This window comes from Pan paniscus, chromosome 18, assembly GCF_029289425.2.
Source record: "Pan paniscus chromosome 18, NHGRI_mPanPan1-v2.0_pri, whole genome shotgun sequence".
Lineage (NCBI taxonomy): Eukaryota > Metazoa > Chordata > Mammalia > Primates > Hominidae > Pan > Pan paniscus.
Window position 1 is genome coordinate 22,515,208 of NC_073267.2, and position 23,541 is coordinate 22,538,748.

Sequence of the window (23,541 nt, forward strand, 5' to 3'; positions counted from 1 at the left end):
CCTGCCTCAGCCTCCCAAGTAGCTGGGATTACAGGCACCCACCACCACACCCGGCTAATTTTTGTGTTTTTTTGTTTTCGTGTTTTTTTGTTTTGTTTTGTTTTTTGTAGATACGGGGTTTCACCATGTTGGGCAGGCTGGTCTCAAACTCCTGACCTCATGATCTGCTTGCCTCGGCCTCCCAAAGTACTGGGATTACAGGCACGAGCTACTGCGCCCGGCCAGAAAAAGAATTTTAAAACAAGGTCATAACTTGTAAAACAATGCTGAGACTTGGTAGAATGAAAGCTAAGCTTAGAATTTAATAGCAGAATGATGGATATATGAGACGCATCAGAATAGTGCTACATATCAGGGAATATTTATATGCTTAAAATTCTAGATCTAGAAGGTAGAAATACACAGAAAAAAAAAAGTGGGTGACCATAGGAGGAGAAAGAAACAAGTTATATATCATTTTGTGAAACTCCTGCAAGCTAGAAGGAGGAAATGCATAATATATTCCTGATACAGGTTTGTTTAAGATTCATAGTGAAAGGAATAATTCAAATATAGATTTGCCCGGGCGCGGTGGCTCATGCCTGTAATCCCAGGACTTTGGGAGGCCAAGGCGGGTGGATCACGAGGTCAGGAGATCGAGACCATCCTGGCTAACATGGTGAAACCCCGTCTCTACTAAAAATACAAAAAGTTAGCCGGGCGTGGTGGTGGGCGCCTGTAGTCCCAGCTACTCAGGAGGCTGAGGCAGGAGAATGGCGCGAACCTGGGAGGCAGAGCTTGCAGTGAGCCGAGGTCGCACCACTGCACTCCAGCCTGGGTGACAGAGCAAGACTCCGTCTCAAAAAAAAAAAAAAAAGAAAAGAAAAGAAAAAAAATATATACTTGTAATATAGACATGTGTTACAAGTGTATATGTGTATATAGACATGTATTGCTACAGGTCTCCTGACATATTTTTGACTTTTCTTACCAACGATTAAACTTCCTAGAAAGATGGAGGAAATGAGAAAGAAACTGCTACTGTAAGCCTAATTCTGATCATCAAGAAAATGTTGGTTGAAGATTAAAAACAAAATGTCAGATAACTTTGGGAGAGTTTCTCATACACCATGGTAGACTTCATGGCAGAAAAGGAGGACAGAACTTGATAGATTCAGACACATACAAAATTGGAAGGTATACAGAAAAGCAAGATTCCATAGCGTGGTCTTTTGAAAGGAAATGTTCCTCAAGAATATTTGGAAACTTCAGTAATGAAATTCTGACCACCAAATCCCAAATCTAAAGAAAATGGAACAATACCCAAAGTGTAGTAAACAAGAACAAATAAGATAGGCTGATACAGAATATTACTAAGAAGTCTAACCCCCTCAATGTGTTATTCAAAGAAAATTTTAAAAGTAGTTAATATCATTATACTCTTTTTTAAGAGTATGGGGTATCTTGAGCAAGGTTGGCTCCTAAGCAGCACAGTTGGAAAGATATGTGAGGGTTACAAAAAATCTATGTTGTGGAACAGAAACAAAGCTAATATTTGAGATAAGGACCAGCAGATTAATCCGGAAAAAATAGACCGGAAATTAAACGTGAACATGATAGATCCAGATGAAATTTTATGGCATGAGTTCTGTTTTGGCAATGCCTCTTTTTATGCGCCTTGATTTCTTCTAATTTTGCCTCCATTTGTATTTTAAAAATGGGATTTTGAGGTTGGGATCTGGCAGTAAGAAAAAGAAAAATCTGAAGTTATATCTTTTCCAAGAATGTCAAGGGAAAGAAGCTTCGATGCTGTCATCAAGGAAGCAAAATTCCTCAACTCCTCTTTAAATTCAATATTTTTGATCAAAGAGAATGATCTTTTAATTAAAAATGGATGCATAAGCAAAAAGGAAGACAAGATATTCAGTGTTCCTCACAGCTGCAAATAAATTCCAGTGTCCAAATGAAGATGTGCATACGAGCCACTCAGATCACCATGAAGGGATTATAAAGGAATAAATGCTAAAGTGAAATAACGTTGTGGCAAATGAAGAGAATATAAAACATACTTATTTTTACCTTTTTACCAATGATATGATGACTCAGGGTCAGAAAGATTCAATCAAATCATAATATTAATAGTAGATCAAATGGAAATATTAAATCAAATAGTTATTACTGATACAGGCTGAAATTGAACACAGGCTGAAATTGAACACAGGCCCATTTAACTCCAAAACTTTTTGCTTTTCCATCTATACCATGATGTTAGAAAACTGGAGACATGCCAATCTCATCCTAATTTTAAGCTTCACAAATTGATACCACCAAAGATACCAAAGTTGATTTTGAGCAAAAAAAGAAGAAAAGAATAAAACAATACCTAGAATGAGAATTTAGAAGAAAAATCACTTTATCAAGTAGAATCGCACCTAAGTCTTAGACATAATTTCCTCCTGAAATTCTATATAATTGTATGTCAGTCCTGGAGAAATATCAACCTCCTTTCATGAAGATGGGGGGAAAAGAATGAATTGTGGACAAGATACTAAATTTTGGAAGAATAGAATCACACTAAGAAGTCATAAAAATGCCAATTCTGAAAATCAATGTACTGCAAAAATAGAAAACTTCTGAAACTCTCTGCTTTGTAGCCTCAATCAAATTAAATAAGACGCTATGAATCTAGACCCAGCAGTTGTGAAGATGAAAAGTGAGATAAATTCTTGATTGGGTAATAAAAAAAACTGACCAAATAATTATGGCAGAAAATAGCAGAACTAATGAAAGAGACTATGTCAAAAATTCTTCCCAGAGCTATGAGCAAAATTAACGAAGAATAAGAGAGCATTACATTACCACTACACATCCCCTAGAATGGCTAAAGCTAAAAAGATGGACTATAACATGAACATGGCAACTGGCTCTCATCGCTGGTAGAAGTGTAAAATGGTAAAACTGCTTTGTAAAATATTTGGTCATTTCTGGTAAGCTCAGTATGTGCTTATCCTATGACCTAGTAATCACACTCCTAGTATATACCTAGGAGAGAGAAGTCTATTAAAATACATGTAAAATAATGTTTATATTCACAGTCACTTTATTCATAATAACCCCAAACCAAAAACAACCAGAATGTCCTTTAGCAGGAAATGGATGAATACCACTCAGCAATAAAAAAGAATGAACTACGGCCGGGCACGGTGGCTCACGCCTGTAATCATTCCAGCACTTTGGGAGGCCGAGGCAGGGAGATCACAAGGTCGAGATAGAGACCATCCTGGGCCATCATGGTGAAACCCCGTCTCTACTAAAAATACGAAAATTAGCTGGGCGTGGTAGCCCGTGCCTGTAGTCCCACCTACTTGGGAGGCTGAGGCAGGAGAATCGCTTGAACCCGGCAGGAGGAGGGTGCAATGAGCCGAGATAACATCACTGCACTCCAACCTGGCGACAGAGCGAGACTCCGTCTCAAAAAAAAAAAAAAAAAAAAAAAAAAAAGAATGAACTGGTGGTATATGGAACAACATGAGGAAATCTCACAGACATTACGTTAGGCCAAAAAAGCACATACTGTAAAATGCCGTTTATATAAAACTCAAAAAAAAGCAAAACTAATCTTTGGTTCTGGAATTCTAATATAATTGTTATCATATGTTGTGTGTGTATGAACATGTGTATATGTGTCTGTGTGTGCAGATAAAGAGGGGTTATCGACCAGAAAGGGGCTTCCTGGAATACCCTTCTGGGACGCTGGAACTGTTCTCTGTCTTATCTGGATGTTATCCAGGTATGCTCGTATGGAAAAATTCATTTGCCCCTTAGTGCATTTTATATATGTTGCACCACAGAAAACAAGAAAAAAAAATCTAAATTTAAAAATATATGTAGTGATGGAAAGAAGTACATCAAATAGTTAACAGGGATATACTTGGGATAGTCAGATTCTTTTCCTTTTTATGGTTTTCTCTATTCCCCCCAAAAGACAATATATATTATCTATATAATATCTATATTTATTAAATATATGTATTATATATAACATAAAACATATAATTAGAAAAAAGGTATATAAACATATAATTAGAAAATCAGGTATACTTGAGGTGGTCAGATTCATAATATGACTTTATAATACAACTGGCTCATGAAATAATTTTTGTTATTATTCTGTTTTGCTTACTGTTTGCTTTATTACTAAGGAAACTAGAGTTTACTAATCTACTTATGGTTGCATGATGATAAAAATTAAAGAGCTTATTTGTTTCTGGAGTATATGAATTAGAAAGTGAAAGTCTCTCATAATTACTCTCCATAGAAGTAATCCCTGAGAAGAGTTTGATGTGTATTTTTATTTTTTTGTGTTTGTTTTGTATTGTTTTTATTTTGTTTGGTGCATATTTTTCAAGAACACCACATTGACATGTGTACAATCATAGTAATAGTTTTTTATTTATTTATTTTTTTCTTGAGATGGCGTCTCACTCTACTGCCCAGGCTGGAGTGCAGTGGTGCGGTCTTGGCTCACTGCAACCTGTGCCTCCCAGGTTCAAGCGATTCTCCTGCCTCAGCTTCCTGAGCAGCTGGGATTACAGGTGCATGCCACCACACCCAGCTAATTTTGTATTTTTAGTAGAGACGGGGGTTTCACCATGCTGGCCAGGGTGATCTCGAACTCCTGACCTCAGATGATCCACCTGCCTTGGCCTCCCAAAGTGCTGGGATTACAGGTGTGAGCCACCGCACCTGGCTCATAATAGTTTTTTAGAAATGGAATCCTACCATACTAATATTCTGAATCTTGCCTTGTTTACTCACCAGCATTTCTCAGCCAACTTTCTGTGTTAGGAATTGTAGGCTTTCTTCATTTATAAAATGACTATGGAGAAGTCTACATTTGAATTATATCTTATTCTGTCATATATTCGTACTGTAATTTATTTGTTCATTAAACTGGTGATGAATATTTAGGTTATCAAGACTTTATGCTATATTAATACATTTAAAGCCGCACACAATTTAATTCTAACTTTGTCATATATTGCAAAAAGCCAAAAGAACCAAAAATAATTTTGCCAAAAATTAGTGTATTAACAGTGGTTATCTTTGATGGATGGTATTATGATAATTTTTATTTTCTTTATATACTTATTTTCTGAATTTTGTACAATGCACACACATCAATTTTTTTTGAGCTAAATTCTTGCTCTATCACCCAGGCTGAAGTACAGTGGTAAAGTCACAACTCACTGCGGCCTTTACCTCCCAGGCTCAAGTGATCCTCCCACCTCGGCTTCATGAGTAGCTGGAACCACAGGCATGTACCACCATGCCCAGCTGATTTTTTTTTTTTTAAGAGATGAGGTCTCACTATTTTGCATAGGCTGGTCTCATCCTCCTGGCCTCAAGCAATCCTCCGCCTTGGCCTCCGAAAGTGCTAGTATTACAGGCATGAGTCACCATACTCAGCCCAAATTTAAAAATGAAAAAGAAGAAAATATGAGTGAATCCCACTTGAGAAGTCATATATCAGAAATGAAGAAATGTAGGAGAAAATGGACTTAAAATACGTCAAAGACTGGCTGTCACACAGATGGATCATATCTATTCTAAATAACCTCAAGGTGTAAGATGAGAACTAATGTGCAAAACTAGACAGAATGTAAGCTTGAATATGGAGGCAAGTTTGATAGATTTTCTAAAAGGAAATTTTTAATTCCCCTAACACTGAATGTGTACAAAGATAGGTTTGATTGACCTTCACTGGAAATGGATAGAGATGGATTTGAGAACTGGAGGTTTCTGAAAAAGATAATCGTTTGAACACAACATTCTGTAATATCTTCCCGGGAAGACCATTCTTTAAAAGACTTGATGTCTCCACATTGCGTCTGGCTCAACTTCCGTAGACTTTCCTGGACATTTAATCACATAGTTCCCTCTAAGTCTTTAAGTTTTACTGCACTTCCTCCATTTTCTATTTTTTAGGATTTTTTTTTTGTGGATGATTTTATTTCTTTTTTTTATATTTACTGAGTAATAGGAACCATAGCATATATGTGTGTGGTAAGTTTACTCGTGTTCATGATAAGTTAACTCATGACTAGAGGTATTAACATATATAGAGTCTCCTGATAGTTGTCTTAGAAGACCAACAATATGTGTATCCAAGAACTAAGTAGAGTGGATTCACCATATTTTCTTTTTCTTTTTAAGTATGAAATTGATACGTGTGCATTGTACAAAATTCAGAGAATAAATTGCTATAGCAATTTGCTAGTCTCTTATTCTCCTTTTGTCCCACCTTTCTGATTTACCAGAGGCATAAAATTATAATAAGCATCGAAATGCAAAATGATCTACATTTTCCCTACTGCTGAGGGGAAATTATCTTAGAAGAAAAAGACATAAATATGAAAATCATCTGGTTTGGTGCTAGCTTTTTCTGTTCCTCTTCTACTCCTAGTTTTCAAGTGCTGTTTACTGCTCTGGAACAAGAACAAGAAAACCTGGGCATTGCTAGCTTTGGTGCCTCTGTCACTACCATGGAAGAAGTCTTCTTAAAGTGAGTGACAATATACAGGGAAAAGAAAATCTCTGGAAGGAAAATAACATGTATTAGTTCCCTTTGTAAGCTCTCCAGACTTTCAGGTTTCATCCAATAGAAATGTAAGGGCAACGGGGCATGTTCGGGAACCATTGCTCTACCACAAGTACCATGTTGCTTCCAAGTAATGATTTCTGCCAGGCAATGAGCACACCAAGGTGCCTTCTGAGTTGGCTGCAACTCACATTCTTCAAACAGGGTATTTTGGGATAAGGTTGAAATGAAATACTTTGTACTTTTTTATGTAGGGTCGGTTACATGGAAGAGTCACAAACCGATCACGAGGCTATGCAGTCTTCCTCCCAAATGGGCCAAGCCTCCAACAGGAACCAGAATAAGAACATATCAAGAAATGTTGAGGGAGCAGATCCTCCCACCCTGAATGAAAGCCCTACTATTAACTTTAATACCGGGGTAAGCACCTTTACCAACAAACCTGGTGTATATATGGTTGGAGTGCAAGAGGTACACTTTGTCGACCAGATGGCAAGCAATCTATGCCACTTCCTAATCAGTTTCTAATGCAGAAATGATGGGTTCTAGATAAGGTATCAACGGTTTGCTTTCACCATTGTTATTCCTCCATCCTTTTTTTCTGTTTTAGAATACATTTCTTTTCAAGTAAGTAACCACAAAATGCATTGGTTTATTGAGGCTGAGTTAAGGGTACTAGTGAGCCTGAATTTTAATAATTAAATATGCACAATATTTTAAGTATTCTAAGTTTTCCTAATGGGAATGGTTACTGTGTAAGGGATGGTTCCCTAATCAGTATGATCCTTCACATGGGAATTCTCTGAGTCGCCAAATATTTTCTTCATTCTTCTTATAATCATCCACTCCTTCTATAAAGCACCCTAGTTTTCTTGGCTATCAGGAGTCTGAGGAAAATCATCCTTCTAAGATTTTTGTGTGTTATATCTAAAGCCAAACTGTAAACGTTTTATTTAATATATTACAGCAGAGGTCAGTAAACCTTATGTAAAGAGACAACAAATATTGAAGGCTTAGCAGGCCATCTGGTCTCTTTCACAATTACTCAAGTCTGTCATTATAGCACAAAAACAACCATGAAAATACAGAAATAAATGGGCATAGCTGTGTTCCAATAAAACTTTGTTTATAAAAACAGGCCATAGGGCTATAGTTTGTTGACCCCTGCCTCATACAAAGAAAAGATTGATCATACAATTGTGTCCTGTCATACTATGCTTAGGTTCTATTCCAAGTATTTACTTCTATAAACTTTATGTGTTTGTAATATAAAACTTGTATATGTTCATACCGCAGAATTTCAAAGCATTCATCTTAATGAAGTTCAACATGAATGGCATGTTTAAGTCTATAACTATCGTAATGTTATGTTTTTCTCTTTTTTCCTTAGTGTTCTCTCTACAGCCAGCAGTTCCGTGCCATGTTCATAAAGAGGGTGATGTTCAACTGGCGCAACTGGAAACTGCTTTTTTTACAGATACTGGGACTCATAGGCTCTCTCGCCTTTCTCTTAAGATCTAGTAACACTTCTTCACAGGATGAAATTATTAGGCAAATGGATTTGAGTCAATATGGTCAAACCATTGTGTCCTTTTCTATTTCCGGGAATTCTGATTTGACTGCAAATATCTCAAAACACCTTGAGGGTATGCTCAAGTCTGACAATCAAATACCTCAGGAAGTACAAGGTAAAGCTCACTGAGAAAAAAAAGAACTGCTCTCAGAGATGATCTTCTTGTGTTACTTCCAAAAAAAGTCTTAACTATAATGTTTGGCTACCTACTCTATCCTTCCCCTGTTAGTCACAAATGCCTTAGAGACAGTTATATTAAAGTCAAAGAACGCCCTCGTTCTTTCATATTTTTAAATTTATTTATTTATTTTTTTAACTTTTAAGTTCATGGGTACATGTGCAGGTTTGTTACATAGGTAAGCTTGTATCATGGGGGTTGTATAGATTATTTCATCACCCAGGTATTAAGCCTAGTATCCATTAGTTATTTTTCCTGATCCTCTCCCCCGTCCCACCCTCCACCCTTCCGTAGGCCCCAGTATATGTTGTTCCGCTCTATGTGTCTATGTGTTCTCCTCATTTAGCTCCCACTTATAAGTGAGAACATGTGGTATTTGATTTTCTGTTCCTGTGTTAGTTTGCTAAGAATGATGGCCTACAGCTCCATCCATGTCCCTGTAAAGGGCATGACCTCATTCTTTTTTTTTTATTATACTTTAAGTTTTAGGGTACATGTGCACAACGTGCAGGTTTGTTGCATATGTATACATGTGCCATGTTGGTGTGCTACCCCCATTAACTCGTCATAAACATAGGTATATCTCCTAATGCTAACCCTCCCCACTCCCCACACCCCACAACAGGCCCCGGTGTGTGATGTTCCCCTTCCTGTGTCCATGTGTTCTCACTGTTCAATTCCCACCTATGAGTGAGAACATGTGGTGTTTGGTTTTCTCTCCTTGTGATAGTTTGCTGAGAATGATGGTTTCCAGCTTCATAGTATTCCATGGTGTATATGTGCCACATTTTCTTAATCCAGTCTATCATTGATGGACATTTGGGTTGGTTCCAAGTCTTTGCTATTGTGAATAGTGCCGCAATAAACATATGTCTGCATGTGCTTTATAGCAGCATGATTTATAATCCTTTGGGTATATACACAGTAATGGGATTGCTGGGTCAAATGGTACTTCTAGTTCTAGATCCCTGAGGAATCACCACACTGACTTCCACAATGGTTGAACTAGTTTACAGTCCCACCAACAGTGTAAAAGTGTTCCTATTTCTCCACATCCTCTCCAACACCTGTTGTTTCCTGACTTTTTAATGATCGCCATTCTAACTGGTGTGAGATGGTATCTCATTGTGCTTTTGATTTGCATTTCTCTGATGGCCAGTGATGATGAGCATTTTTTCATGTGTCTTTTGGCTGCATAAATGTCTTCTTTTGAGAAGTGTCTGTTCATGTCCTTCGCCCACTTGTTGATGGGGTTGTTTTTTTCTTGTAAATTTGTTTGAGTTCATTGTAGATTCTGGATGTTAGCCCTTTGTCAGATGAGTAGATTGCAAAAATTTTCTCCCATTTTGTAGGTTGCCTTTTCACTCTGATGGTAGTTTCTTTTGCTGTGCAGAAGCTCTTTAGTTTAATTAGATCCCATTTGTGAATTTTGCCTTTTGTTGCCATTGCTTTTGGTGTTTTAGACATGAAGTCCTTGCCTATGCCTATGTCCTGAATGGTATTGCCTAGGTTTTCTTCTAGGGTTTTTATGGTTTTAGGTCTAACTAAGTCTTTAATCCATCTTGAATTAATTTTTGTATAATGTGTAAGGAAAGGGTCCAGTTTCAGGTTTCTACATATGGCTAGCCAGTTTTCCCAGCACCATTTCTTAAGTAGGGAATCCTTTCCCCATTTCTTGTTTTTGTCAGGTTTGTCAAAGATCAGATACTTGTAGATGTGTGGTATTATTTCTGAGGGCTCTGTTCTGTTCCATTGGTCTATATCTCTGTTTTGGTCCCAGTACCATGCTGTTTTGGTTACTGTAGCCTTGTAGTATAGTTTGAAGTCAGGTAGCATGATGCCTCCAGCTTTGTTCTTTTGGCTTAGGATTGACTTGGCAATGTGGGCTCTTTTTTGGTTCCATATGAACTTTCAAGTAGATTTTCCAATTCTGTGAAGGAAGTCATTGGTAGCTTGATGGGGATGGCATTGAATCTATAAATTACCTTGGGCAGTATGGCCATTTTCACGATATTGATTCTTCCTACCCGTGAGCATGGAATGTTCTTCCGTTTGTTTGTATCCTCTTTTATTTTGTTGAGCAGTGGTTTGTAGTTCTCCTTGAAGAGGTCCTTCACATCCCTTGTAAGTTAGATTCCTAGGTATTTTATTCTCTTTGGAGCAATTGTGAATGGGAGTTCACTCATGATTTGGCTCTCTGTCTGTTATTGGTGTATAAGAATGCTTGTGATTTTTGCACATCGATTTTGTATCCTGAGACTTTGCTGAAGTTGCTTATCAGCTTAAGGAGATTTTGGGCTGAGACAATGGGGTTTTCTAGATATACAATCATGTCATCTGCAAACAGGGACAATTTGACTTCCTCTTTTCCTAATTGAATACCCTTTATTTCCTTCTCCTGCCTCATTGGCCTGGCCAGTACTTCCAACACCATGTTGAATAGGAGTGGTGAGAGAGGGCATCCCTGTCTTGTGCCAGTTTTCAAAGGGAATGCTTCCAGTTTTTGCCCATTCAGTATGATATTGGCTGTGGGTTTGTCATAAATAGCTCTTATTATTTTGAGATACGTCCCATCAATACCTAATTTATTGAGAGTTTTTAGCATGAAGGGCTGTTGAATTTTGTCAAAGGCCTTTTCTGCATCTATTGAGATAATCATGTGGTTTTTGTCATTGGTTCTGTTTATATGCTGGATTACATTTATTGACTTGCGTATGTTGAACCAGCCTTACATCCCAGGGATGAAGCCCACTTGATCATGGTGGATAAGCTTTTGATGTGTTGCTGGATTCGGTTTGCCAGTATTTTATTGAGGATTTTTGCACTGATGTTCATCAGGGATATTGGTCTAAAATTCTCTTTTTTTGTTGTGTCTCTGCCAGGCTTTGGTATCAGGATGATGCTGGCCTCATAAAATGAGTTAGGGAGGATTCCCTCTTTTTCTATTGATTGGAATAGCTTCAGAAGGAATGGTACCAGCTCCTCCTTGTACCTCTGGTAAAATTCAGCTGTGAATCCATCTGGTCCTGGACTTTTTTTGGTTGGTAAGTTATTCATTATTGCCTCAATTTCAGAGCCTGTTATTGGTCTATTCAGCAATTCAACTTTTTTCTGGTTTAGTCTTGGGAGGGTGTATGTGTGCAGGAATTTATCCATTTCTTCTAGATTTTCTAGTTTATTTGCATAGAGGTGTTCATAGTATTCTCTGATGGTAGTTTGTATTTCTGTGGGATCAGTGGTGATATCCCCTTTATCATTTTTTATTGCGTCTATTTGATTCTTCTCTCTTTTCTTCTTTATTAGTCTTGCTAGCGGTCTATCAATTTTGTTGATCCTTTCAAAAAACCAGATCCTGGATTCACTGATTTTTTGAAGGGTTTTTTGTGTCTCTATTTCCTTCAGTTCTGCTCTGATCTTAGTTATTTCTTGCCTTCTGCTAACTTTTGAATGTGTTTGCTCTTGCTTCTCTAATTCTTTTAATTGTGATGTTAGGGTGTCAATTTTAGATCTTTCCTGCTTTCTCTTGTGGGCATTTAGTGCTATAAATTTCCCTCTACACACTGCTTTAAATGTGTCCCAGAGATTCTGGTATGTTGTCTTTGTTCTCGTTGGTTTCAAAGAACATCTTTATTTCTGCCTTCATTTCGTTATGTACCCAGTAATTATTCAGGAGCAGGTTGTTCAGTTTCCATGTAGTTGAGTGGTTTTGAGTGAGTTTCTTAATCCTGAGTTCTAGTTTGATTGCACTGTGGTCTGAGAGACAGTTTGTTATAATTTCTGTTCTTTTACATTTGCTGAGGAGAGCTTTACTTCCAACTATGTCGTGAATTTTGGAATAAGTGTGGTGTGGTGCTGAGAAGAATGTATATTCTGTTGATTTGGGGTGGAAAGTTCTGTAGATGTCTATTAGGTCCGCTCGGTGCAGAGCTGAGTTCAATTCCTGGATATCGTTGTTAACTTTCTGTCTCATTGATCTGTCTAATGTTGACAGTGGGGTGTTAAAGTCTCCCATTATTATTGTGTGGGAGTCTAAGTCTCTTTGTAGGTCTCAAAGGACTTGCTTTATGAATCTGGGTGCTCCTGTATTGGGTGCATATATATTTAGGATAGTTAGCTCTTCTTGTTAAATTGATCCCTTTACCATTATGTAATGGCCTTCTTTGTCTCTTTTGATCTTTGTTGGTTTAAAGTCTGTTTTATCAGACACTAGGATTGCAACCCCTGCCTTTTTTTGTTTTCCATTTTCTTGTTAGATCTTCCTCCATCCCTTTATTTTGAGCCTATGTGTGTCTCTGCACGTGAGATGGGTTTCCTGAATACAGCACACTGATGGGTCTTGACTCTTTATCCAATTTGCCAGTCTGTGTCTTTTAATTGGAGCATTTAGCCCATTTACATTTAAGGTTAATATAGTTATGTGTGAATTTGATCCTGTCATTATGATGTTAGCTGGTTATTTTGCTCATTAGTTGATGCAGCTTCTTCCTAGCCTCGATGGTCTTTACAATTTGGCATGTTTTTGCAGTGGCTGGTACCAGTTGTTCCTTTCCATGTTTAGTGCTTCCTTCAGGAGCTCTTGTAGGGCGGGCCTGGTGGTGACAAAATCTCTCAGCATTTGCTTGTCTGTAAAGTATTTTATTTCTCCTTCACTTATGAAGCTTAGTTTGGCTAGAAATGAAATTCTTGGTTGAAAATTCTTTTCTTTCAGAATGTTGAATATTGGCCCCCACTGTCTTCTGGCTTGTAGGGTTTCTGCGGAGAGGTCCGCTGTTAGTCTGATGGGCTTCCCTTTGTGGGTAACCTGACCTTTCTCTCTGGCTGTCCTTAACATTTTTTCCTTCATTTCAACTTCGGTGAATCTGACAATTATGTCTTGGAGTTGCTCTTCTTGAGGAATATCTTTGTGGCATTCTCTGTATTTCCTGAATTTGAATGTTGGCCTGCCTTGCTAGATTGGGGAAGTTCTCCTGAATAATATCCTGCAGAGTGTTTTCCAACTTGGTTCCATTCTCCCCGTCGCCTTCAGGTACACCAATCAGACGTAGATTTGGTCTTTTCACATAGTCCCATATTTCTTGGAGGCTTTGTTTGTTTCTTTTTATTCTTTTTTCTCTAAACTTCTCTTTTCACTTCATTTCATTCATTTGATCTTCCATCACTGATACCCTTTCTTCCAGTTGATTGAATTGGCTACTGAAGCTTGTGCATGTGTCATGTAGTTCTCGTGCCATGGTTTTCAGCTCCATCAGGTCCTTTAAGGACTTCTCTGCATTGGTTATTCTAGTTAGCCATTCATCTCATCTTTTTTCAAGGTTTTCAACTTCTTTGCCATGGGTTCAAAATTCCTTCTTTAGCTCAGAGTAGTTTGATCGTCTGAAGCCTTCTTCTCTCAACTCGTCAAAGTCATTCTCCATCCAGCTTTGTTCCGTTGCTGGTGAGGAGCTGCATTCCTTTGGAGGAGGGAGCCACTCTGATTTGTAGATTTTTCAGTTTTTCTGCTCTGTTTTTTCCCCATCTTTGTGGTTTTATCTACCTTTGGTCTTTGATTATGATGACATACAGATAGGTTTTTGGTGTGGATGTCTTTTCTGTTTGTTAGTTTTCCTTCTAACAGTCAGGCCCCTCAGCTGCAGGTCTGTTGAAGTTTGCTGGAGGTCCACTCCAGACCCTGTTTGCCTGGGTATCTGCAGCGGAGGCTGCAGAACAGCGAATATTGGTGAATAGCAAATGTTGCTCCCTGATCGTTCCTCTGGAAGTTTCATCTCAGAGAGGTACCCAGCCGTGTGAGGTGGCAGTCTGCCCCTACTGGGGGGTGCCTCCCAGTTAGGCTACTTGGGGGTCAGGGACCCACTTGAGGAGGCAGTCTGTCCATTCTCAGATCTCAAGCTGCCTGCTGGGAGAACCACTACTGTCTTCCAAGCTGTCAGACAGGGACATTTAAGTCTGCAGAGGTTTCTGCTGCCTTTTGTTTGGCTATGCCCTGCCCCCAGAGGTGGAGTCTACAGAGGCAGGCAGACCTCCTTGAGCTGCGGTGGGCTCCACCCAGTTCAAGCTTCCTGGCCGCTTTGTTTACCTGCTCAAGCCTCAGCAATGGCGGGCGTCCCTCCCCCAGCCTTGCTGCTGCCTTGCAGTTTGATCTCAGACTGCTGTGCTAGCAATGAGCGAGGCTCCGTGGGCATAGGACCCTCTGAGCCAGGCGCTGGATATAATCTCCTGGTGTGCCATTTGCTAAGACCTTCGGAAAAGCTCAGTATTAGGGTGGGAGTGACCTGATTTTCCAGGTGCAGTCTGTCACCCCTTTTCTTGGCTAGGAAAGGGAATTCCCTGACCCCTTGCACTTCCCAGGTGAGGCGATGCTTCGCCCTGCTTCAGCTCACGCTCGGTGCGCTGCACCCACTGTCTGACAATCCCCAATGAGATGAACGCGGTACCTCAGTTGGAAATGCAGAAATCATCCGTCTTCTGCGTCACTCACACTGGGAGCTGTAGACTGGAGCTGTTCCTATTTGGCCATCTTCCACCACACACTTTTTAAGCTTTTAAATGACTAGATCTCACCTGAACTCACTATCTTGAAGATAACACCAAACCATGAGGGACCTGCCCCTGTGACCCCGACCTCATTCTTTTTTATGGCTGCATAGTGTTGCATGGTGTACATGTACCACATTTTCTTTATCCAGTCTATTATTGATGGGCATTTGGGTTGACTCCATGTCATTGCTATTGTGAATAGTGTTGCAATGAACATACACATGCATGTGTCTTTATAATAGAATTATGTATATTCCTTTAGGTATACACCCAGTAATAGGATTGCTGGGTCTAACTATATTTCTGTCTTTAAGTCTGAGGAATCGCCACATTGTCTTCTACAGTAACTGAACTAATTTACACTCTCACCAACAGTGTATAAGCATTCCTTTTTCTCTGAAACCTCATCAGCATATGTGTGTTTTGTTTTGTTTTGTTTTGTTTACTTTTTTAATGATAGCTATTCTTAAAAAGTCAAGAAACAACAGATGTTGGTGAGGTTGTGGAGAAATAGGAACACTTTTACACTGTTGGTGGGAATGTAAATTCGTTCAACCATTGTGGAAGACAGTGTGGTGATTCCTCAACGATTTAGAACTGGAAATACAATTTGACCCTGCAATTCCATTACTGGGTATATATCCAAAGAAATATAAATCATTCTATTGTAAGGATACATGCACATGTACGTGTAGACATAGAATCTACCCAAATGCCCATCAATGATAGATTGGATAAAGAAAATGTGGTACATATACACCATGGAATACTATGTAGCTATAAAAAGAAATTTCCTTTGCAAGGACATGGATAAAGCTGGAAGCCATTATCCTCAGCAAAACTAATACAGGAACAGAAAACCAAGCACCTCATGTTCTCACTTATAAGTGGGAGCTGAACAATACACGGACACAGGGAGGGCAAAAACACAAACTGGGGCCTGCCGGAGGATGCGGGGGAAGAGCATTAGGAAAAACACCTAATGCATGCTGAGCTTAATACCTAGGTGATGGGTTGATAGGTGCAGCAAACCACCATGGCACACGTTTACCTATTTAACAAACCTGCACATCCTGCACATGTACCCCCGAACTTAAAAAATAAAAATAAATAAATGAATAAATAAAATAAAAAACTAATTATAATAATAATAGCTATTCTGACTGGTGTGAGATGGTAACTCATTGTGGTTTTGATGTGCATTTCTCTAATGATCAGTGATGTTGAGCTTTTCTTTATATGATCATTGCCCATGTGTATGTCATCTTTTGCAAAGTCTCTGTTCATGCTGTTGGCCCTCTTTTTTATGAGGTTTTTTTTTTCTTGTAAATTTGTTTAAATTCTTCGTAGATGCTGGACATTAGACCTTTGTTGGATGCATAGTTTGCAAAAATTTTCACCCATTCTGTGGATTTTGCTGTCCAGGAAGCTCAACAAGGGGATTTTTATTACTTGCAACAAATAAGGGGAGCACTGGGCATAGCTTCTTTTTAAATTTTTTCTAGCAACAGGACTGTTGCATGTTTAGTTTTCTAAAAAACTACCTAGCTGCTTTCCAGAGTGGCTGTGTCATTTTACATTTCCCTCAGCAATGTATGAGTGATCCAGTTTCTCTGCATATTCGCCAGAATTTGGTGGTGTCACTATTTTTGTTTTGGCCATTGTGATGAGTGAGTAGTGGTATATCACTGTAGTTTTAACTTACCTTTCCCTGACTTGCATTTCTACATCTTTTCATGTGCTTATTTTCCATTTGAACATCATCTCCAGTGAAATGTGTGTTTATCACTTTTCTCTATTTTTTAGTTTAATTTTGGGGGTTTTTTACTATAGAGTTTTAAACAGTTTTAAAAATTATTTTCTCTCATACTGTAGATTATCATCACCCCAACAAGGTTTTTTTTCAGGTCAAAAATTTTTAAATTTTTATAAAGTCTAATGTATTTTTTTCTTTTATTGATCATGCTTTTGATGTCAAGTCTAAGAACTCTCCACCTAGCCCTAAATCTTGAAGATTTTCTCCTAAAAAGATTTACAGTTTTCTAAAATTTTATAGCTTTACATTTTACATTTATTATCTATTTTGACTTAATTTTAGTATAAGGTGTGATATCTGACTCAAGGCTAACTTTTGTGTCTGTGGATCTCCAATTGCTCCAGCAGCAATTGCTCCATTACTGAATGATGATATTCATTTAGTTATTTTGCACCTTTATCAAAAAAAAGTTGGGCATGTTTGGGTCTATTTTGGGGTTTTCTATTCTATTCCAATAATCTATGTATCTATTCCTTCAACCAATGCCACACTTGAAATCTGGTAGACTGGTTCCTCTCACTTTATTCTTGTTTTTAAAAGTTGTTTTGGCTATTTTAGTTCCTTTGCTCCTCCATATAAATTTTGAAATAAGTTTGTCTATACCTACCTAAAAACTTGGAAATTTGTCAGAAATTGGATTAAATCTGTATAGTAAATTGAGGAAAATTGACATCTTTACTGAGTATAGTCTTTGAATCCATGAACATAGGATGTCCCTTTATTGATTTAGAACTTTTATTTCTTTCATCAGCGCTTGTAGTTTTCAGCATACAAGTCCTGCGCATAGTTGATTTATGCCTAAATATTTCATTTTTCAGTTATTGTAAATGGTATTGCCCTTTTAATTTTGGTGTCCATATGTTTATTCTAGCATAAAATTATTTGATTTTTATTCTTATATGGTTATCATGTATCCTGCAACTTTGATGAACTCATTTATTAGTTCTAGAAATTTTTCTTGTTGGTTCCTTGGGATTCTCTATGTAGACAATCACATCTTCTGCAAATAAGAGCAATTTTCTTTCTTTGTGATCTGTATGCCTTCCGTTTCCCATTTATGCTTTATTACACTGGATAGAACTTCCATCACTATGTTGAATCAGAGTGGTGAGATTGAATGTTTTTCTATGTTCCCAATGTTAGGAAAAAATGTATATAGTCTTTCTCCGCTAAGTATAATGTTAGCAGTAAGGAATTTTTTAGATGCTTTATATAAAGCTAAAGAAGTTCTGTTCTACTCCTATTTTTCTCAGTTTTTTTTTATCATGAGTGCTTATTGAATTTTCTCAAAAGTTTTTTCTGCACAGATTTGTATAATTATGTAAGTTGTCCTTGTTAGTCTATTAATATGGAGGGTGACATTAATTGATATTCAAATATTGAACCAGCCTTGTATCCCTGGAATAGATTCCAGTTGATCATGGTGCATAATTCTTTTTATATATTGTTGAATTCTGTTGGCTAATATTTTGTTAAGGAGTTTTGCATCTATATTCATAAAGGATATTTATCTGTAGTTTTCTTTTGTTGTACTGTCTTGGTCTGGTTTCATTATCAGGTAATACTGGCTTCATAAACTGAGAAATGTTCCCAATTCTGTTTCCTAAAATATGTTGTGTATAATTAGTGCTTATTCTTCTTTAAACATTTGATATGATTCTTCAGTGAAAATATTGGGGCCTGGAGACTTCTTTTTTATGGAATTTTTAGTTGAGAATTACATTTTCTTAATAATTATTGCTATTCAATGATCTACTTCATATTGAGTTGTCGTAGTTGTATGTTTTGAAGAAGTGGTCCATTTCATCTAAGTCATGAAATCTATGTGTTACATTAGTCAGAGTTCTTTAGAAGAGCAGAACCAACAGGATATATATATATACACATATATACACACATATGTATATATGTATATACACATATATACACACATATGTATATATGTATATACACATATATACACATATATTTACACATATATATTTACACATATATAGAGACAGAGAGAGAGAGAGAGAGAGAGAGAGAAATGTATAAAGAAAAGATTTATTAGAGGAATTGGCTCATGTGATTATAGATGCCAAGAAGTCCCATAATATGCTGTATGCAAACTGTGTGCCCAGGAAGCCAGTAATTCAGTCTGAGGCCAAAGGCCTGAGAACCAAGGTAGCCACTGGTGTAAGTCCCACAGTCCAAAAGTCTGAGAATCACGAGTGCTAATGTCTAAGGGCAGGAAAAAATAGATGGCACATTTTCTTTCATGAAGAGAAAAAAAATTGCCCTTTTTTCACCCTTTTATTCTATGTGGTCCCTCAATGGATTGGATGATGGCCACTCACATTGGTGAGGTGCTTTATTCAGTCTACTGATTCAAATGCTAATCTCGTCTGGAAACACCCTCACAGACATACCCAGAAATGCCTTACCAGCTATCTGGGTATCCCTCAACCCAGTCAAGTTGACACATAAAATTAACCATCACATTTGTGTAGAGTTAATCATAGAATTCCTTTATCATCCTTTTTATGGCTGCATGATGGGTAGTGATTTTCTCTGTTTCATTCCTAACATTGGTGATATGTGTCTTCTCTCTTGTTTTCCATCCACTGTGCTTTTTTCTGGGTATTCTAATCACTTGTCTTCCAGTGCCCTGACCTACACTTTATTTGTGTTCAACCTGCTATAGTTATATATTAACTTCTTAATTGTAATTAATGTGTTTTTTAATTCTAACATCAACATTTTATTATTTCTATGGACTCCAGTTCTCTGGCAAATTCTCTATCTTTTCTACCTGGGTCATCAATGAATCTGTTTCTATTGTCTGTGCTTTCTCTTGGTTCTGTTTCTTAGTGTAATTGATAATTTCTTAATTCAATGCCAGATATTGTGTATGAAAATTATAAAGATTCTGCATGAGATTATCTTCTCCAGAGGAGATTCAGTTTTACTTCTGGCAGGCAGTAAGATTAAGGAAAGATCTAAATCCAACCATGGATTGAAGTAATTTGAGGCTGGGTTTAAATTTTTATAAGAATGTGTCTATTAAGCTGGGCATGGCGGCACAGGTCTGTAGTCTCAGTTGCTTGGGAGACTTAGGTGGGAGGGTCACACGAGCCTAGGAATTTGAGGCTGTAGTGCACTATTATCATGCCTGTGAATATTTCCCACTGCACTCCAGCCTGGGAAACACAGTGAGACCCAATCTCTTAAAGACAGAATTGATTTATTTCTTACTCACTATTTCTGTGAGGGTATTACCTTTCTTGAGCCCCAAAGAGAGCCTGAGGATTTACTGAGGCACCTCTACCATTTATAAATCTATAAAGGCCTCAAAGAAAAAAAGAATGTAGAATGTTGGACTCATCTTAGTGCATTTCCATTCTTCTCAAATGTTGATGGTTTTCCTAGATGTCTAATATCCTTAATGAGGTGATATTTTTAAATGTTTTTAGTTAGCTTCTATGCTTTCCAGAGGAAGGTTTTGTCTGCTGTAAGATTAGCAAAGCTGTAAATGAAAACACTTATAAATCAGTTTAAGATAGATAGGTTGAGAGAGTCTATGTTTTCTCAGTGAAGTAGTAGTTTAGGATATAGGCTATGAAGTGAGAGAGCTTGGAATATAATGATGAAGTAAAGTGCTGGAGGGGAACAGCAAATGTTTGAGGTAGTAATTATGGGAAAATTGAAGGGGATGAGAAGTAAAATTATTTGTTCCTCTTCCCTGGCATATATTATAGGTTATCTGTATTGTGGATACACTGACCAATATTGTTTTCTCATCCTAGGTGACCTACTGAGGTACTTGAGAGAAGAAAAAGATTGTATTAATTTATGTATCATTGCACTTTCTATTGAGTTGAAGGCAAATATGATAATGCTTACTGCTCTGTTCAACAATGAAGCATATCATTCACCATCTGTGGCCCTGGCAATGTTAGACAACATTCTTTTCAAGTCACTTTCTGGTGCCAATGCTTCCTTAACAGTCTCCAATAAACCTCAGCCACCCCCTGATGTTAAAGACAATGAAGAGTATGTTATTCTTTTCATTTGAATTCAATTTTCTCTTTAAATACATTCTTTCCACTTTATCTGATTACATTTATATGATAAAAATAGCTATTGATTGAAATCTGTATTTTCTGCTATGTTGATTTTCTGATATGTCTTCTTTTGTAGGCCTGAAAATGGACAACAATTGGCCTTAAGTTTACAATTTGGCATGGCTCTTTTGATCAGTGGTTTTTGTCTCCTGACAGTGACTGAGAGAACCACTAAGGCGAAGCATATCCAGTTTGTGAGTGGTGTCTCTGTCATTGTGTACTGGCTTTCTGCCCTATTGTGGGATTTCATCATCTCCTTTGCTTCCTGCTGCTTAGTAATGGTGAGTGTGAAATAAAGTTCCTTGAGGGTTTGTTTTCCTTTTGTACCTCATGGAAAATTACTATTCTAATGGTTATGAAACCTAGCTCTTGTCAATAAACCATCTTTGCTTATTATCTTGGAAAACACGATGCAAAAGTCTGATGGTAGAAACTTTACCATATTCTTAGTTTAAAAAGTAACTTCTTTGCATAAAAATAGAGATATAGACTAATGGAAAAAATAGAGTACAGAAATAAACTCATTTATTTACCATCAGTTAATTTTTTACAAAGGTGACAAGAACACACAATGGGGAAAGAACAGTCTCTTCAATACATTGTGTTGGGAAATCTGGATATCCACATGCAAAAGAATCCATTTAAACCCTTATTTCACACCATATACAGATATCAACTTAAAATATAATAAAGACTTAAGTGTAAGTCCTGAAGCTATAAAGCTACTAGAAGAAAACATAGAGGAAACATTCTTTTTTATGACCCCAAAAGCACAGGCAACAAAACAAAAAATAGACAACTGGGATTACATCAAACTAAAAAGCTTCTGCATAGCAAAGGAAACAATCAGTAGAGTCAAGAGAAAAATCTACAGAATGGGAGGAAATATTTATAAATCATACATCTTAAAAGGGGTTAATATCCAAAATATATAAGGAACTCTTACAACTCGATAGCAAAAAATAGCCTAATTTCAAAATGGGCAAAGGAATTGAATAGATTTTTCTCAGGAGAAGATATAAATGTTCAACAGGTATATGAATATTTGCTCAATTTTTCTAGTCATCAGGGAAATGCAAGTCAAAACCATGAGATAATCACCTCACACCTATTACGATGACTTTTTCTAAAAAAAGATTTTATAAAAAGATAACTAGTATTGGTAAAGTTTGTACAAATTGGAACCCTTGCCAACTGTTGGTGGGAATGCAAAATGGTGCCCCTGCTATGAAAAACAATACGGTGGTCCCTCAAAATATTAAAAATAGAACTACCATATTATCAGACAACCCCATTTCTGGGTATTTATCAAAAAGTTTAAATCAGGATCTCAAAGATCTACCATCACTCTTATATTCACTGAACACTACTCATAATAGCTAAAATGTGAAAAAAGAAAACCTAAACATCCATCAGCAGATGAATGGATAAAGAAAATGTGGTATATACATACAATGGAATATTATTCAACCTTAAAAAATAAGATGATTCTGGCTGGGCGCAGTGGCTCAAGCCTATGATCCCAGCACTTTGGGAGGCCGAGGCGGGCGGATCACCTGAGGTCAGGAGTTTGAGACCATCCTGGCCAACATCTAGTGAAACCCTGTATCTACTAAAAAATACAAAAATTAGCTGGGTGTGGTGGCACATGCCTATAGTCCCAGCTACTTGGGAAACTGAGGCAGGAGAATCGCTTGAACCCAGGAGGTGGAATTTGCAGTGAGCCAAGATCGTGCCATTGCATTCCAACATGGGTGACAGAAAGAGACTCCATCTCTCAAAAAAAAAAAAAAAATAAGATGACTCTGATATTCGCTACAATATGGATGAATCTTGAGGACATTATGCTAAGTAAAATAAAGCAATCACAGAAAGCCAAGTACTTCATGATTCCACTTACATGATATATCTAAAATAGTCAAATTTATAAAATCAAATAGTTGAATGGTGGTTGCTAGGGGCTTGGAGAATAGGATAATGGAAAGTTACTAATCGGTGAGCAGATCTGTAGTAAAAGATTGTACCTACAGTTAACAATCACATATTTTACACTTAAAAATGTATTAAGAATGTAAATCTTATGTTTAATGTTCTTTTTACAATAAAAGAAAATAAGGAGTAATTATACATTTCCAAATTAAAAAAAAAACTAATAGACTTTGTTGCTAGCAATCATGCCCTACGAGAAATTCTGAAGGGAATTCTTCATCTGAAATGAAAGGACACTTGACAGTGACTCAAATCCAAATGAAGAAATAAAGGATACCAGAAAAGTAAAAACACAGGTAAATGTAAAATGCAGTATTAATATATTTTGGTTTATAACTCTTATATTTTTTCATTTAAAAGGCATCTGTGTAAAGCAATAATTATAAATCTATCATGATGGACACACAATGTATAAACATGTAATTTGTGATAATAATAGCATAAAGGCAGGGAGGTTAGCTATATAGGTACAAAATATTTGTATTATATTGAAATTAAGTTGGTATTAATCTAAATTATATTGTTATGAATTGGATGTTTATTGTAATCTCCAACCACTAATATAACAACCCAACTACATGGAATCTTAAAAGACGATAGAATTAAATGGCACACTCAAAAATATCTATTCAACACAAATGGCAGAATAGATGAATGGAAAAATATAAACGATATAATACATAACCAAATGACAGAAAAACTTGTAAGTAATTACATTAAATATAAATGGATTAAACTAGAATTAAAAAATTAAAAGTAGGGGAT

At 37.1% G+C, this 23,541-nt stretch overlaps 1 protein-coding gene across 3 annotated transcripts in view; it reads left to right on the plus strand.

Annotated features, from left to right (window-relative positions):
• Positions 1–23,541, plus strand: part of LOC100973025 (phospholipid-transporting ATPase ABCA3) — a 103,316-nt gene that overhangs the window by 47,087 nt on the left and 32,688 nt on the right. For 2 of the 3 annotated variants that reach the window (XM_063598510.1, XM_055099958.2), the window contains exons 5-9: positions 6,446–6,544; positions 6,835–7,000; positions 7,971–8,268; positions 20,470–20,716; positions 20,864–21,068. In XM_063598510.1, coding sequence (XP_063454580.1) covers positions 6,446–6,544; positions 6,835–7,000; positions 7,971–8,268; positions 20,470–20,716; positions 20,864–21,068 — 1,015 coding nt within the window. Of the gene's footprint in view, positions 1–6,445; positions 6,545–6,834; positions 7,001–7,970; positions 8,269–20,469; positions 20,717–20,863; positions 21,069–23,541 lie in introns of those variants that run through there. The other variant, XM_034939900.3, reaches the window with a different exon arrangement.